Source organism: Cephus cinctus, unplaced genomic scaffold, assembly GCF_000341935.2.
Source record: "Cephus cinctus unplaced genomic scaffold, Ccin1 Ccin1_scaffold0494, whole genome shotgun sequence".
NCBI classification, from domain to species: domain Eukaryota; kingdom Metazoa; phylum Arthropoda; class Insecta; order Hymenoptera; family Cephidae; genus Cephus; species Cephus cinctus.
The window spans coordinates 984,660-1,003,020 of record NW_014333166.1 but is presented as its reverse complement, the minus strand read 5'-3'; the positions used below and the strand labels follow the sequence as shown (position 1 = coordinate 1,003,020).

The window sequence follows — 18,361 nt, the reverse complement described above, 5'->3', positions numbered from 1 at the left end:
CAGTAATGCCTCTTGCCACTCGTAACAGGGTCAGGGGGGTTGCCGGTCGGACCGTGAAGATCAGCCTGGCAAGATATTATAGAAGTTTTATAACTGGCCTTACGCGCGCTCATCCCTCTGCCGAAGACTTTTCTTATTTACGTCGACAAAAGAAATGTTATTGTTTCACCAGGAGTCGCCGTAGCCGCGTTTCCGCTTTCAGGAGGAAACGCGACCCGAAAGACGAGTGGTCCTTATCCGGGACATTTTTCCTCTGGAAGATTCGTTAAAAATTACAAAAGTCTTCCAGCAGCAGTCCTCGTGCACGATCAGCGCTGGTAAAAAAAATTCTTTTGACAGAGAAGTAACCGGTTGGAAATAGATTTTCAGCTCAATTGGAATTTACTAACAACTTTGTGTCCGAGTGAAAAATAATTGTTGGTACAATTTCTTCACTTGAAACCGACGAATCAGACTGGGATGCTGTATGGTAATTTTGGTTATGAAGATCGGAGTGAATTTTTGGAAAATCTGTGAAGGTTCGAGTTAATGACCTTTTTTTTTATTCGGGTTATTTGAATAATTAAAGATTTTTTGAATATTTTTTTTTAACTGACTCTCGTACTTGGGTCAGTGCTGTTCACGGATGTACGTCACGTTCCTCACCGTAATTCGGAACCGATCGGTTCCCTGCCCGCAGGAACCTAGCGGAATATAAGAGTACGGAACTTGTTGCTGTTGGAGCGTTACCCGAGTGCCGCAATACCAGAGGAATTCGATGGTTTATTGGCTTTCCTCGGACGTGGGAGAACAAGGAGCTGCCGTAACGGCAGTGAAGTGCGAGAGAGACACGCGTAGGGTAGGGGAGGACAACAGATAGAGAATCGAAGAAATTGAGAGAAAGGATGTAAGCAAGTGAGAGAAAAGGCAGACTAGCAGAGTATACTGTGCAGCAGTAGGAGCACAGCTTCGGCTTGTTTATGGCAGTGCCGATGCGCACCATCTGCTCAAAAAGACTTGTTGTTTTAAATTTGAACGGCTACGTACTTTCCCCTCGTCCTGGCCACCTGGCACGCCATTCCTATGGATTAGACTCGCATTTCAACTTATTCGTATTCCGTTACGCTCCTCTACAGGGAAGGCAACATTTTCTTTATTTTTCAACCATTTCACTATCTTACCCAGCTACTGCCATTAAGTTGTACAGGTAATACATAAATGATATCGTCAAGGTATAAATCCGTATTTGGCTGTTCTGCTCGCAGAGGTACAAAAGTAGAAACGGTCCTGTTGTGCTCAGACGAAAACTAAAAGCTCGTAGTAATTAAGCGCGTTAAGCCGGCAAGTCACAATGTTGTGCCACTCCAGTTCCCTTTGTAGCCGCTTTTACTCGAAGGAACTTGACTGCGTGGCACCGTCCTTGTGAAAGGGACGAGAGGGGAAAGTAAATGGTGGGCAGAGAAGGTTAGAGCGGCGCGTAGTAGTCGAGCAGGTCGCGGGCAGGAGGGGCAGGAGGGGCCAGGCGGGGTAAGGAGTGCGAGGACAAGTGGCGGAGTGGCACGCGCCGCCTCGAGTCACCCGAGAAACAAAGACGCCTCGAAACAGCAACCTGAGCACGAGAATCGCGTCGCGAGGAAAAGGAATCTACAGGAGCCCCTCACAATGGCACAGTTAGGCTTACAAGCGTCTTGACGAGTTGCCAAGTCTCGTGGCAGACGGCCACGACGACCCCTTTGTCGACGTCGGATGGTGACAATCGCCCTGAAGACCCCTTTCGCACTGTGCCGGACGTACCGACGCCTCCTGGCGCGAATTGAAACGCTGCCAATTAATCGGCTATTGACGATTTTCTCAAAGGACGCAAAAAAAAGGATCGGGTCTCCTTTATTCGATTTTGGGTACCAACCGATGTTTCTTTTTTTTTTTTTCACGACCTCATCTTATCTCATGGACAATTTGGTCCATGGACCAAGTCATTTTATCTGTAGTCCTTTGTCACTCTCTTATATTGAATGGGATGAACGGATGGAAGAAAAAAGTAAAATCGAAAACGTTTACTTCGCCGCACACAATAGATATATACCTGGGGACAGATGGCCGAGGAGTCGAGCTTTTGGAAAGCAGCGCACGTACAGCCACGGGGATAGGCGCTCTAGGTGGCTTGGCAATGATCGCCAGCCGGTGACACTGTGCCAGCCATTAACGGACACATGTCTCTATCTGGACTTTGTCCTGGGATCCGTAGGATTTATCGTTTACTTTTTACACTGTTAAGACCGCTGGAAGAAGGGGTTCTTAGGGTAGGAGAAAAAAAAGGTGGAAAATCTAGTGACGATCGTTTCCACTAGTTTTCGATTCCGTTTCTGGCGCTGCTCCTTGGCAAATACGTAACTTGGGTATCGGTTGGTTTGTCTCTGGGGTTTCTCCAAGCTTCGGGGAACAGAATCCAATGCTACGTTGCCCGATAGTGGGGAAGCAAAGTTTTCTAGAATCTTTCCTCCTTCTCTTTCCCCACTTTATTTCCTTACTCTTTTTATCTCCTTTAATAGCCACGATCGTAGGACGAAGGAGGGGGGTGGGGTGGGTCATGGATTCTGGGAGAGTACATCGATGAGATCCTTTACTTGGACCGAGATCACAGTTACCGCCGTCTCAACCTCTTCTAGATTATCTTTAATGGCCATTATACGACACTTTAGAGTATCGGAGACGTCAGCGTCTAGTCGCTTTAAACTTTTCCACCCCAGAATTCCTTTAGTGTTTCGACCAACAACCGTAAAATAGTGTCGCGGCTGTATTCTCTGGTATTTCTTGCATTCTTTTGGCTCTGCGCTCTTATCTTTACATACTTAACTCAGTTACTTACCTTATATACTGGCTCACTTTCCTTACGGAAATGAGACCGGATAATTACCAGAGACCCGTCGGACTTTGGATTCTTTTGCGGAAGTACGAAGACTTTATTTTTATAATGATTTTATATTTTCCTTTTTTTTTCCTCTCTCCTCGTCCACCATTCTCATTTTCTTTTCTTTCGATCGTGGTCATTCTCTTGTTAATTCAAAGCATTTCAGCTATCTGTACTCACTCTTTGCACTTATGCTTGATTATCTTGAAAATCCCCACGTGGACTCTCGGTCACATCTGACGGCCCCACTTCGTGCCCATTAATATTGCAAACACGAGCTCAGCCCGGTTAATGTTATGCATTGGTAAATAACATGGCGATTCATTTTAGCAGACCCTATACAGTCACACCTGTTTGTCAATAGCTCGATAGCAGAGTCGGCGTCCGTTGGTTCCGGTCATTAAAACTTGATCCACTATACTATTATTCGTTCCGGGTGCTGAGGGGCGAGTCAGGCTCATTATTCCCAGCTCGTTTGACCCTCGACACTTAAAGGAAGAATGATTTTTCTCCTTTAAGGAATTCCGAATTTTCTAGTAAAATTTTCCCTCCACCTCAAATTATGATTTCTCCTCTTGCTCTGGTACTATAGACTCTTTGGCCTCTTCCGGTACCTTCTTTTCCTTGTCTTTTTCCCCTTTTTCTCTATTTTTTCCCGTTGACGATCTCCCATCAAATAAATCGAACCAGCCCGATCCCGTAGCAGGTTTATTGTCATGCAAAAGTCCGAGCTTATGCTCGATGTAGAGCAATTCGGCAGTCGATTCGACACAATAGGGCCGGGACAGTCGCCGCTACGAAATATGCAAATTCAACGGCCGCTACCAGGCCGTACCGACAAAAACAATAAACTCGAGCGATTGCATGTGTTCATATATCGACGGATCCATAAAAATATCACAGCCGAACAACCGAAGAGGATCGGTATGGTATGGGGCTGGTAGCTGTTATTTAGCAACATTGAACTGTCCGTCGGTTTAAATTTTTCCACGGTCTGACTGTTACCGAATTTACAATTTTCCCCGCTACTTCACCATCTTTTGTCCACCAGCCACGAGGTTGATTTAATTTATGAAATACCCATTCTTCCTACTCTTGCTATTTGGATACCGAGAAAAATAACCTCGAGGCTCTAACGAGGACCGAACGAAATTTACCCCAGTATTCAAATCGTTCCTCAAACCTCCTAGGACCTACTCAGGGGACCCAAGGGTTGATTATGATCCAAGATCAAATACAGACGACGGTCCCTGGTCCCAGGTATCTTCAAAGGTAAGGTCACACCATGCTACGTCGTAGATCCTTTGGGTTTGGTTAGCTCAGCGGTTACTACAGTCGCTTGGGGCTCGACACGTTTCCTTGAGCATCTTCTTCCGACATTTTACCCCCAGTTCTAGTAAATATGAGCGGTCCTTCATTCGGACAGAGAGCAATAGCCCTACCAACTACTTCCTACCACTGTTGTACGTTACAGCATAGTTCCCAAGGGGGTACCAACGGTTTCCTCCCCCAAGAGGACCAGGAGTCCCCTTGGCAATCAACATCCCGCTAGTACGCCATCGCTCTTCTCTCATGCTTTACGCAGCTCTCTTAAGAGGGTGCGTACCCTCTCAGTACTCCTTATATATATGTATATATTCAGCTAAGGGGGATGAAAGATGAAAAATAGTGAAGTTTCGGTCACCTGAAAATTTTCTCATCCTTTCTAGCAACTTTAAAATACATCGGGTACCACCAGGTATATAATCTGCATACATAGTACAAAGACTGTCTTACCATGCGAATATATATTTTATCATTTCGCGCGTGCAATGCAAATTGCTTTAGGCCAATTTTGAGAAGGACGCGTTACGCCGTGAATGTTTCGCACGTATGTGCATACGTGTATAGAGAAATGCAAATCACAGAGTACGTGCCAAAATTCGTACTAGTCCTTGATCCCTGTGTCCAAGTCTCCATGCTTTTCAGTCCTTTCTGCTACATCCCCGACAGCGATTCTGGTAACTCCTGGTCCTGGTTGCTTTGGGTTCCTGGCTAGTGAATTAATGCTACACCCTTTCGAGAATAAGAGAACCTCAGGTCCGTACCACTGGCGACACTAGCGCCACTCACGGTTGAGTACTCAGGCCAGGGCTTGAAATTCAGGAAAGTACGTGAAACCGTAAAATTATTGTCCCTGTTGGGCAGCAGGACCTTCCTACATTATTAGGTAAATAGGCGACTACGAGTCGACGAGTCAGACGAGAATTATACCGGGTGCTCAACCACTTTCTCTTGACGATCTCGGTGTTACGCTTTCTCTGTGAAATGACGTGAGAATTAATATTAAACTTTCAAATTCAACAGTGCTTTGTGTATGATGGTTTTAAGCGGATACGAAATTTTACACGGTGTGACGTAATACGGTCGAGATAGAAAAGTTACACAGCGCTCGTTAGATTCACTGGAAACTGCTGCAATCGCAGGCTTAAATATCCCGATCTCGATTTACGTAAATTAAACAGGGTAAAATGAGCTTGCCAGGTAATTTCAGTAGCGGCGAGAGGGTGCGAAACATTTCTAGGGCCTTGGTTATCGTTGGCCCTTTTCCCATCGTTCCCTAGCACTCCGGGTATCCTTGATTCCTGCGTTCAGCAGTACAGTGTCTCTGGAGGAGGATTCCTGGAGGAATGAACGAGACGTCTGGGGACATGAAGTCGGAGCTGCCTCTCTGCCGGTTCGCGTCCCGTTTCATCTTCCGGCAAATAATTTAATCTAGACTAAGTACATATTTATGCTGGGTGTGTATATACGCGAAGGTGTTACTGCGCCTTGCGACTGGCTAGAGAGAACCGGATGTTACCCGACGTTGCGCAACGTTTTAACTGCGTGGGACGCGGCAGTGTCATTAAAATTAATAAACGTAACTCGAACTCTTAATTGAAGAGCCTCGGGCCTTTACTGGCAGCTGGATTAACCTTTTAGGATGAATCTGCATATTTCTCTTCCCTCTTTTACTTTGCGCATGTATATATATATATGAAGCTGTAAAACCCAAAGAGACGCGCAAAAATAGTGAGCCACTATTGGCTTTGTTAATATTTTTTCTCTTAGGCCTTTTTCCGTTTACTTTTTTTTTTCTTTGTGGTTTTATATACAAATTTTTAATAGCATATATCAAACGTGAAGTTGACAACTTCCGGTTTTGAAAAGACTCTCAATATCGGTGCGGAACATTTCGTTGACTTCCGGTGAAGTTCACCGATGAATGTCAGATATTGACGTAGAAAATGCTAGAAGCTAGGATTTTTAGATGATGGCGGGTATCCTGGGGGATGTTGAGGTAGGCCAGGAACGCAGGGACTTGGGAAGGTGGGTGGCGAGGGGAGGGAAGTTAGAATTTTCATCGAGTGCTTTCCAGATTTTCCGGACTCGGTATTTAATTTGGCTCGGGTTACTGGTGGGGAGGGGGGGCTGTAGTGGAAGGAATGTGGTAAGGGTGGAAAATCTAGGAAGAGGGTGGGATAGGGTCAGGAGGGTGAAAAGGGATTTTAAGGGATGGGTCACAGGACAGTATACTGGTAGCGGTAGCGGTGGCAGCAGAGAAAAGCAAGATGGCTCTAAAGGCAACGAGTCGACAGTTTAGACCTCACGGAGTCTTAATAACTTTAGAGGTAGGGTATTTTTATATTTCTTCCCTTGACATTAAAAATCCTGGGCTAAACTTTCAACATACATTTAAGTTAAAGCCCCGTGCTCGCTGGCCCCTGCGGCGCTCGGTGAACGCTGTCTCTTGAATAAAAATCACCCTCAATGGCGCACTTTACTTTAGTGCAGGGTTCTTTGAAGGGGACTGCTCGGAGGACTGGTGTAAGGGTGGCCGCTACTGCGCTACCCGGAGGATAAAGGGGTTGCTGGGTTTTCTGTTCCAGGAGCATATTAATAGCGGTAATAGGGTCAATTAGATCACGTCATACCAGCAGGGCGTCGTAGCCATCAGGCATCCGTCGGGACGTCGAGCGTCTATCTCAAGGAGTCACTGAATTATTTAAACTTTCAATCGCGCGGAATTAGGGAAATTTATTTCGAGATTCTACCCTTCGTGCTCCTTTACCTTTCTCTCCTCCTCCTGTCCCTTCATCTGTCCTCCTTGTCTTACACTTGCCCTTATCATATTCTCTCTCTCTTGAAATAGGAATTTCCCAGCAATTCCAAGCGACACAGAATTCAAATTGTTTGTTAAAGATTAATTCTCACCCACAGCCTCCACGTTCGGTCCATATTAACAAGAATATCGAAACTATTGATTATTTCAAGATCACAGCGTTTGAGCCTCCTTTGCTCCAGCGTAGTTAATATTCCCCCCATACCCTGAAGTCTGCTTCTCTTCAGCATCCGTTTATTCTCCGAGCGTTGGAAACTCATCGGCATCTCAAGTAGCTCAAAAAACTCATCAATCCTCGATTGGGTACCGATCCGAGCTGAGCCGAGCCGAGTCAAATTCCCGGGCGTGCGATGTCCCGAGTGTCTGAACTCAATACCCGGACAAGAATCCGATGTCGAGTGCTACTGAGTTCACACGTTTCACTGGAAACTAGACCGAGTCTGGATAAGGCTTGGAGAAGATGATCTCTGACCTCCCGTCGCCATGGCTTCACTTACGGCTCAGCCGGAGCGCCAAGAGCGAGATCAGCGTTCCGTGCTATGCGACCACTTTAGTTATGTGCTTTCCTACGCTTTACGGAGCAAGACCAGGTGGAGCGTCGGAAGGGTCTGACGTCCTCTCTAGGAAGACCATAACCGATTCACGATAACTTTCGCGGGAAGCTGTCTATACATACCCATAGAGACGTTATAGACACAGAAGGAAACAAGGAATACAGGCATTCTCGAAATTTCAATGAGAATTCCGGCTGGGTTACGGCGGAATGAAAATCGCTGGATTTCTATCCTATTGGAGAATGCCGATACAAGGAACGAGGTGGAACAGGAACCTTTCGAGAACTAGCAGTGAGATGGCGTCGGGTCTGCGGTTGTTTGCATATTTCAATTTCCTCTGCGCAACCCTGCTCCTACCTAAGGTCTTGCGTCTATAGTAGATACATATAGCTACGGCTGACATGTACACTTACCCTGGTCCCGGTGGCACCTCTCCCCTGATTTGGCGAACCTCCACCAAGTTCACGGATGCAACATCGGCAGCGCTACCATACCCCCACGTATTATAGACGTTGGCAGAAAGAGCCCTGTAGCCTTATCCTAGACAACCAGGAGCAGAGAATTCAGTCTACCGGGACATACCTAGATACCCCTAGCACATACTATACACTAGTGTATTCAAGCGTCCCTTCCCTCAGGAAACCTGCTGAAACCTTCCGGTGCTAAATCCCGCTCCAGCCTTGCTGCCGTATCACCTCACTTCTATTATAAAAGTCATTTCACAGGACATTCTTCCCGGTCCATTGTCGCCTGATGTATTTCAATTTTGGCCCAAGATGCAAATTCCATCCAGCTCATGTCTCGATTCCTTACAGGAATATCTCAGGGTGATCATTAATACCGAGTATATTTAAAAAAAATATATATATATACCTACAACGTTAAATAATCAAAGTACTGTCTTTTGGTTGTTCCAATATTCGCAATGCTACACGACCAACTAAATTGAGGGCAACTGGTGACGCTTGAACGGAGAGGAACTCGATCGGCTCTATATTTCTTAATAAATACGTTATACATATAAATTGATGGTTCAAGCGAAAGCGGACGAGAGTGAAGTGGGTGATGGTTAAGGGGTAGCTATACATATATACTGTATATATGTATATGAAAGAGCAAAAGAGAAGGGTACAGAAAGAATGACGTGCAATGGACGAGAGAGACGGAGAGCAATGGTACGTATACCTATAGCAGGCGGAGTCGTAGGACAACGAGGACGTTCGAAAGAGGGAGAGATCTCGTTGTATCGATCGTCGTCATAAAATCCATTTTATGACTTGGACGCTGTCCAGTGACTGGTGTATTAGCCGTCGCATTGCCTCGCAAATAAAACGCTCTTCTACTCTTGAACCCCCTTTAACCAGCAGCAACCCCTATAGGTTCACCAGCCGACGGTGCCATCAACTCTCGTCGGCGTCTCTCTGCGAACGACGACGAGGAGCGTCGGCCCAGCCAGGTTTATAGGCAAAAACTCTTATGCCCAGACTCTGCCTTACTATACAGACGGGAGTTTGCTGTCCTTTCTGATACAGTACACGTACCTCTGTGACTGTGGTCATGCACTATCGCCAGCATCATCGTCGTCATTAACCCCGCAGTAATAACGAGGCTTGAAATTAGCTCTTTAAGGTCAAAACGTCCTCAGCGCTATCGTACGTGGCAAGTATTTTAGTTAATAAAATTAATTGAAGAAGCCGAACCAAGTCTGCTGTGTATAGGTACGTGTAATTAATTTCAATTAGATTAATGGGATCGATTCGGCGACATAAAATTCCCAGTGAGAGTAGCATGTCGCGTTTTTTCCCTCAGCCTTTATCTTTGCCCCCCTTCACCCCCTCCCCCCTTCGTGGTCCTATGTCTTTTGCTCATGTTGCTCTTGAGTACTTTTTTTGATCTTGCACGGAGACCACGGGAGCCTGCCGTGCGATAGGAGTCACGCGTGACGACGTAGTCGAAAGATAACAGGTTACTTCTTGAGAGTTTAAAGTCTACAGACTATAGATACTAGGGTGCACTAGCAGTAGGTACTGCTACTAGTAGTACAGGTATCGGGCTCCGTTAGTAGCAGACCCGTGTATATGGGAGCGTAGGGGCAACTGTAGGTATAGCAGGCGGTTAGGACTCCCCTTAACCCGGGGGTAGTAGATACAGATAGTTCGACCAGAGCTCCCGGGCAGATAACTCCAAGGGAATATTATAAATTTTCGAAACAGCAGCGCAGCCAGATAAGAAGCGAAGCTAAACGAGCTCACATTAACGCGGCGGTAGCCATAGTGCTGGGTTCCATGGGGTTGGGGCCGGGAAGGGAGGGTGGTTGGTGATTGATAAGCCGATCCTGACCAGCGATAGCCACCCTTGTACCCCGTGGAAGAAGGGGTTCACTTGGGGCTCACAAACGGGTGGGGGGTGGGCTCTGGGCGAGTGTCTCGGTCCCATTTGCCTTGCCCTCCTTCTTCACCCTTGGCCAGCAACCCCTTCGGCATAGCCCAGCACGAGCTTGTTTGGTGCGTCCAATTTCGTTTGGCACGCGATCTGCCGGCATTGAGCTACGAAGGGCGAGCTGGTGGAGACCAGCGATTTTCGGCAATTCCCTTGCGGAATGGTAATGGCTGCCGATCGGGGGCACGCTCCGTATTGCCGCGCGGATGGAAACCTCGATTGATCCAATTCCGCCTTGGTTGAGAATTCCTTAGAAATTCGAGCTTGCTAGTTGGCATTAGGCACCATCCAGACCAGATAGCTCCCCTACGTGCGATTCTTGATTTTTCATGGAAACCAGGTGTACGGCTGTGTTATAAGGGTGGGAGGAAGCGTTTCGAGAATTAGGAAAATTTGTTAAGCTTAAGGGCTGATTTAGATATTACGTTGTGACGTCACTTTTTTTTTTGGCATCCTAGACACTTTTTATTCTTCGTGGATATCCGTCGTTCTGTTTACTATCGGCAACTGTCACCCTGGGGAATCCCGTCATGCGACCTGTCCCAGTGCAATTAAGATAAGACCTCCACGATATCTATAAATATTTCGGTTCACCTCATTTTCTCGAAAGGGTGTCCTTCCACCCTATAAGATTTACGCAGCTGATCGACGGAATGGCGATAGCGTAAATAAAGGGATGTTCCGAGGGATGAACTGGAATGCGACCTCGGTGAGGATGATTAAGAAAAAATTTTGACTCCGAATTATCTTACGCAATCACACTCCCTGTTATACGTACACATCCCTTATCTGTCAGTGCACGTGCGAATCCTGCAGCTTGTAGCGGAACAGATAAGATAAAGCACGCGTACTGTGCCACCTGAAAAATGATGATATGCTCGCAAAGTGAACAAACTGCAGCTAAGATTATTGTTACAGTCGTACCACAGCGAAACGAAGTGCAATCAGCTACGTCAAAGTGATGAAAAGTCTGGATAATCTGGCCGATGGCAAAGGACGAATGATTGAGATAAGAGAAAATAAAACGTAGATAATATCCAGTGCGAGGATCCTTAATAGTGCCTTTGCGCGTTCATCTTTCGGTGCGTTCAGATAACGAAATGGTGATCCGATAGGTCTTGGAGAGGCCCTTTGAATAAATCCTATCTCTCGATAGGGAGGCGGGCTCTGGTGGTTGCTCGACAGTATGATAGTCGATAATGGTCTGGTTCAGGCTCTGTCCAATTTCGAGGTTAATTACCATCGTTTTAACCCAGAGCCCACGCTTGGCCCTTCTTCTTCTTAATGCATTCCAGAAATGAATTCTGACCGAACAGATCAGACACGCTGATGGTGATATCTCGTGTAGAGCATGTATAGTTTCATTTACAGCGATTCATTAGCGGGAAATCGTAAATCACAATCATTGAGAAATCTGCGTGAGAGCGAGAGAGATAGGGAGAGAGTGAGTGATTACATTCTACGAGTATTACATGCTAACCTGCTGAAATATTGAAGTGTGACTAATATTGGGGTTTATATTAACCTCGAGATAACATTGGCTCTAACGAGCGAGAAGTTCGCGTGAGCTACTGGTGCCGACGCCGACGCCGACGCTACGCTGATACCCAGACGGTGGTCTTTGGTACTGGTTATTATTATCCGACACGATGACCATGGCGCACTGAGATCATTAAGATTTTTACTTAAATAGAAAAGAGTTTTTGGTTTTTTTTGGAATTTTGAAAAAAATTTTAATTAATTTTTCTTGTTAAATCACGCGAAGGTTTGATTGCGATTAAATGTGATTTTCACGGGGGTAATATTCCAGTTTTATGGTGGTGGGACATTGGGGATTATTTTTGAAAAAAAGAAAGTGGCTGTATATCACTCCTGTCTGTGTTGCGTGGGATTTTTTTTTTGCAATGGGTGTAACTCACGATTGTGTCAGGGGGTGGTTTTATTTTACACGGTGAAACGGACGACGGATTCCCTGGGACGAATTGACGTCGGATAGTCACGCTCGTAAAATTAACCCGGCTGGTGTTATCAATCTCGAATAGGTTTGGCTTGAAAAAATTCCGTGAGAATCGGACGTTTCCGCAAGGGTCGCCCGCATGAGCGAGCGCGGGCACTCCATGCGGATGGATTTAAAAATTACAGCGGGAAAACTTTTTTATTACGCTGTTCCCTCGTAATTATGGCTTGAAAAGTTTTAACGGCCAATTATGTTGACACATTGACGCCCGCCACGTAACGCCAGTCGGCCTCGACTTTTGCTGTTCTTACGGTTTGATATCATATTTTTCGAACACCCTTCTGATGCACGTGATTTCATTGGATATATGTATATATACGAACGGCATTCACGTTCCGAGTCTGTTTCTTTGAATAAGGGTTGAAGAAAAGTTTTACTGATCTTCTCGGGAAGAAATTGCTCTGTTGCCTTTCCAAACGAAATTTTCATGAGAATGCATCTTGATGTTGCAGGGTGCGCATTCCTGACCTACTACAGCCGTGACAGCGCGATCAGCGCCCAGAACGCTCTGCATGAGAAGCGGACTTTACCAGGGGTGAGTATCCCTTGTATACGTATATTCGAAATTCTGAGGCTGCGGGGTTATCTTAACGCGGCCTAAGTTCCTTCCCCGCGATGCGCTTCAGAGAGTACGATATCACCTTTTAAAAAAATATCAGTGCCTACCGGGTGTACCGGAATGTCAAGTATCAATGGAACAACGATACAAATGGACCAAAGTCAATCGTAATTTTTAAAATGCATTTGAAATCGCTAGACCTATCATTCTTTACCAGTACACACGACGGGGTAGTACTAATCCTATTAGCTCAGAGGGGGTGCAATTTCGAATATTAAAATGGGATGGCATGACAAGTTAATCTCTTAACACGGACGAGCTAGTTGCAGTAACGGGTTAGCTTGAGGAGGAAGAAGAGCAGATACACAGTGAATAGGGGATGAAGAGAGAGAGAGAAGAAGGGATGAAGCTCGCGTCCTGTTGGCGAGTCACGATGTATCATCGGACGTCCCGTATCCTGCTAAATGCCAGGGGTGGCTCTTGTCTTTTTCCTACCCTCCTCAACATCTCTCTAGAAAAAGGTCGAAATTCCACCCCTCGACCCAAGGAACCTCTGACATCTCACCCACGTGCCCTCTTCCTCAGGCTCTAACCGAATCTCAGGAGTAATCGTCAAGGGTAGATCTCGTAAGTACCGCGAGTAGTCAAAGCCAAAATGGTATTTCAAGGATAGAAGAGTAATGGGGTGTATAAAAAATTCTACCCTCGTCCAGGAAACGGGCATCACTAAATCTAAAAAAAAATTTACATACACCCACCCCTTTGTATACAGTCATGTATATATACTATATATGTCAGATTTTCTATTCCCTAAGACCAACCGGACCAGGGGTACCACTTGTTCCTAGTTTCGCCCCTGTGGCACTGCTTAACTACCAGAGCAGTGCCAGCACGCCCCTTCCTATTATCCAAGCTTTCTCTTGGAAGTACGTAGCGAGTACTGGCGTTATGTTTCGTTAATCTATCCCCGAAACAACAGTGCTACGCTCTTGGCACGGTTGCCAGCGGAAATCGTTTTAAATGTTATGCCGAGAGATGTGCTAGGGGAGGTTTGGCTTGAGTTATGACTTTATGAAGAGAATCCACGCACAGTCTATGCCCTTACGCATTTACCCATAGTACCACGATAGATGAGTCAAATTGTAAAAGTAAAAAAAAAAATCTAAAAAATCATATAAAGTAATAAAAAAAATATATTCCCATGCCAAATCCACCTGACGTACCTAACCCACCCTCCAGGACATCGATCAGGGCTTTCTACGTCTGGTAAAAGTTTCAAGGAGAAAAGCCCAAGGGCAGAATCGGATTCCGTTTGCTAGTTCTTTTCCTATCTGTTAGTACAGTGGCGTACCTTGCTTCCTATATAGGTATGTAGGTGGGTACGGTACTGCTAGGGATTTTCCGCTTATCCCCCAACGATAAGATAGCCTTGGAAATCCTCCTAATGGTATTTAAACAGATGTTCCCAGTGGAACAGGATGGCTTCCGTCAGCCTGAACTTGCTGGAACGGACAAGGCTGATGCGTCGTTATGGGTCCATTGGATGCATATTCTTGTGGTGGGCTATATAGTCGTACCCGTATAGTCACTTGGTCGCATAGTCACTTGGGACCTCGACTAGTCGTAATTTCCGAGCCCACCTGAGGCCATAACTCGAGCAAGCAGTCGAGCCTTCATAAACACGGTACGCAAGCCGGACTCTCCTGCTGTGCAAGCAATAACAATGCCTACAGCTAGAGGCCTGGTCTATACTTAGAATCATAGTCTGAGGCATAGGCGTCATTATTCGAAGCATAAATACATATCTGGTTGTTTATGCTTCTAGCTATAGGCAGCTTAGCAGTTGTAATGAAACTTCTAGATGGAGCTTAAGTCACGTACAGAGGGATTTGGTATTTACTGAAAATAGTGAAAATTGTTTATTTTCAGTTTACGTGGATATTGGGGATTTTTATTGTGAATATATTAATACGAAGTATGTGTATGTATATACGCGTGATGGTTGGGTATACGTTTTAATTGATCCAGTTATAAGGGTGGTTAAGTACTGGAGCTCGTGACACGATTACCCTATTGGCCTAGAAATATATTAATGTCGAGTAAACTACGCAATTGCGTGGGCGCCCTTTAAACCCTTATCAAAAATGGTTGATCTTTATCGTTATCGTAACTAGAGGTTTTGATTGAACGTTTGCGTGCTAGGCGAATGCACCGTGAGGCACTGACTTCTTTTTTCCAGACCAGATTTTTCGGATTTTGGGTTACCCGTGGCAGATAAGTTTGTTCGTCCGTAAGATTAGAAGAATGTTTTTATTCGGTCTTCGTAAAATAATTTTTTGCCATAGAACGTGTAATATATTTTTTTTTCTCGGTTTTACTGTATATTACGCGAACCGTTTGTGATAGTGGGTCCTAACAGCGACTTGACGCAACTTCGTTTCGCGGATAAAGCTTTCCAGATTTAATTCCTGTTTATTTACCTTACCGCGTCTGCCAAGCCTCCGCGTGCTCGTTGTTAGTCTAGTGGAGCGGAGCGTATAGCTAACGTTAACAGATCGCCAGATGTTGCCGCGGTTTATCAGTATTTCACGCGTGGCAGAAAAATCCATAGTCATGTTTTCGAAACGGTACCGCGGACTCTTAACGGCGAGGGTAGCGCGTTTCCGTTTTCCGAGTCGTCAAAGTGATTCGTGGTTTTTTCTTGCCTCAAAGGATACTGATATACATATGATATATCTATATGAAATAAAAAATAGTTTTGGACGACCATAATGTCAAATGAAATTTTGGTGAGGAGCATTTTGAATTTTTTTGAAAATCAATTATTTTAGTTTGCAACCTAGATTTATTGGCTTTAAGTATGATTGTAGGGAATTCCGTTTGACGTGTGTCTGACATATGTATTCCTAGTTAAATTTTATTTATTCTATTTTCAAGCCTATTTCTCACTTACAATGTACCACAGATTTGGATCTAGCATTGTTGGTCGCTCGCAATAAATAATGACCGCATGCAGAAATCGCCGTGCCACAAATCTGAGGTAGATTCATCGTACAAATTGTCAATGCCATTTACGGTTAACAGTGAAATCGGTTCCTCGCGTTATCATCGCGTCGGAAGGAAACGTGGGGTAGTTTGAACCGCTTAAAAAAAAAGGTGCATTTGGCTCCTCCTGAGAATTTCGATCGGCGCAGTAGGATTTTCTTAAATCGCGCCTTACTAAGAATACCAGGGTAGTTAGCGAAGGGACCGAAGGTAGGGCTGGAGTGCCTCTTAAGGGTAGATTCGAGTTATTCAGGTAGAGGGTGAAAGTCGACAGGAATAAAAGAACTAGGGTAGGAAAAGATTGACGTGCAGTTGGCGGATCGTTAGCATTCTTGGCTAACGAAGTTTTTGCAAAGTTCACTGCACTTGAAGCACCCCTCCTCGCAGTGAAGTATGACAAGAGCGGGAACTCCTGCACCCCCGGGTTGCGTTTCGGCTAAGGGAGAAAAGAGACTGCATTGGGAAAAGGGTTGCACGAGAAAGTTTTACGAGCTTTTGGTGAGCTAGGCGGTGGTGGGAGAAGGAAGTCCCCCCCTTCCCTCTACTTTAAGGAGTAACTTCCGGTTAAGGATAGCAGTAGCGTTTTACCCCTGTAGGCGCGATCGTGCTCGCTTGTATCCTCGGCTTATCAGTGCGTAGGGATCCTTATCGCGTGATCGAGAGGGGTGGATTTTATACCTTGACTTCGTAGATAATAATGCACCCAAGGGGTGTCTGTGCAGGTTTTTTTTTTGTAGGGCGAAGAAGTCCTCAGGGCTAGGAGCAAAGTATATGGCGCAGGAATAAGAAAAAGAAATAAGGAGAACCAGAAGAAGAGAAGGTACGAGTAGTACAAGGCGCGAGAAGATGGGGTTAAGGGCCGTAAGGGAGGAGCGAAAGTGGCAAAGGAGGTTCTTCGTGGAGGTTCCAGGGGTCCTGGAGGAATAAGGTTGCCGAAGGAGGGTTGGAAGGACGGAGGGAGGGGGGAGCTAAAAGTGGGGAGAGAGTGACTCGCAAGGAAGCGAGCCGAGTGGCGACGCCTCAGTGACCGAGCTTACTCTCCCTTGTGCTTTCGCTCGCAAGCGCACCGGGAACCTCCTCTCGTCTGGTTCGTATCGTACCGTATCTACTACAAGCCTCGTGCGCGCCTCGTGGACTCCCGGTGTAACCTTCTACTATACCCTATACCCTATTCGCCTTCGCACCGTTCTGATTTTTAGCTCACTATTCAGCCAGTATACAATAGGGGTTGTTTCTGCGATTTACAATTGTTTTTCTAAATACTTTCCATCCCCGCTAACTCCACCGGCTCTCTTCAACATCGTACTGTATTCTGTATTACGCATTGCACGAACTCTACCGTAGTACCTATACTCCCTACGCGGTAACACCCCGTACGAAACGCTTCAACGTTGACTGAACCGATTCCCGCGGGAAAGCTGCCCGATCAGGCGCGCTCAGCCGAAAGAAGCTTCTCGGTTCGTCTCAGTAACGTCTAGTCCATGGCGAGCTTGGTGCTTTCTCCATTCCAAGCCACTCAACCTGAAAGCTATTTTCTCTTTTTACTCAGCTAGAACGCAACAGAACTACCCTTCTACTTTTCTACTGGGGGGTTGGTAGATACTAGGCTGTTATCGCGTGTGTACGGTATATCACATTTTTTATAGATATATACATATACGCTGCGATAGTATTGGGCTCTGTACTTGTAAACAAATATTCACGTTTTTCAAATTTTCTCCTTTTTTTCTTTTTATTTAATTAAACGGGCGCCTTCGTTTCTCAGACGATTGAGACCGAGCAGAGTGGTTCGAGTGCTTTCTCGAGATCTTCCCTGAAATCGAAGCACAACAGGCTATATACGCGAGCAAGTGATCCATTCCTGCGCAGTAGCGCACAGCTGATGGTTGCGCACTACCCTACTGCCAGATACTCGGCTCAGTTCTAAGTTGGACGATCGCGAGTGTGGACGATCGATCCCGGATGTATCCGGTTCACGCGGGAGAGATTTATTCATGTAAAATTACAGATATCATTAACAAGTGATATAGTACCTGAGGATCTTTATACGTCTAACATATATACACATATATATATATTATACATACATACTATATTATACAAAGTGTATGCTTCAGAATTTAGTGGTGCAACTGTGATGAACATAACCGGAAGTGATAACGAGTGATAACCAGTGATCGTATTTGACAAATCACGTGACATCATGGTTGACTTCATTGCCTATCCGGAAATATCCTACCTCTACGATGATCTAATGGTAATGGTAAGATGTGAGATTGAAATTCAATAGGATCTAATTATGGATTAAAAATATATAATATACGACGAGGATTATATGATCCAGGAGATGATCTTTCAGTATGTATATATATATATACATATGCAAGAGTTGTTTCTGGTAAATCAGCCTGTGACGTAAAAGGAAGCTCTTGCTTTATCACGATTTAATACAGTTGTACGTGAAAGCCTGCATATAAGATTTGCATCTTTTACGTGTTCGCCACTCGTGCCGTTTTTGTGCTCTCTAACGTGGTACAAGGGTTAGGTTAGGTTAGGTACCTGCCTAGCTACGTGGAGGAGAAACTACTTTACGAGAATATCACTTTGATCCGACGCTTAATGAACGATGGACCGCGGTTCGTAAGAGTACCCAGACTGAATTTAATTAGGGCTCTTAAGTTGGATGGGATGAGGGGATGGTTCGTGGGGGGAGGGG

At 45.4% G+C, this 18,361-nt stretch overlaps 1 protein-coding gene across 6 annotated transcripts in view; it reads left to right on the top strand.

Moving 5' to 3' along the window:
* LOC107268221 (CUGBP Elav-like family member 4) overlaps window positions 1–18,361 on the top strand; it is a 472,413-nt gene that overhangs the window by 30,109 nt on the left and 423,943 nt on the right. For 4 of the 6 annotated variants that reach the window (XM_025085467.1, XM_025085466.1, XM_025085470.1 and 1 more), the window contains exon 2: window positions 12,494–12,576. In XM_025085467.1, the coding sequence (XP_024941235.1) occupies window positions 12,494–12,576 (83 nt within the window). Of the gene's footprint in view, window positions 1–12,493; window positions 12,577–17,414; window positions 17,903–18,361 lie in introns of those variants that run through there. The other 2 variants (XM_025085468.1, XM_025085472.1) reach the window with 2 other exon arrangements.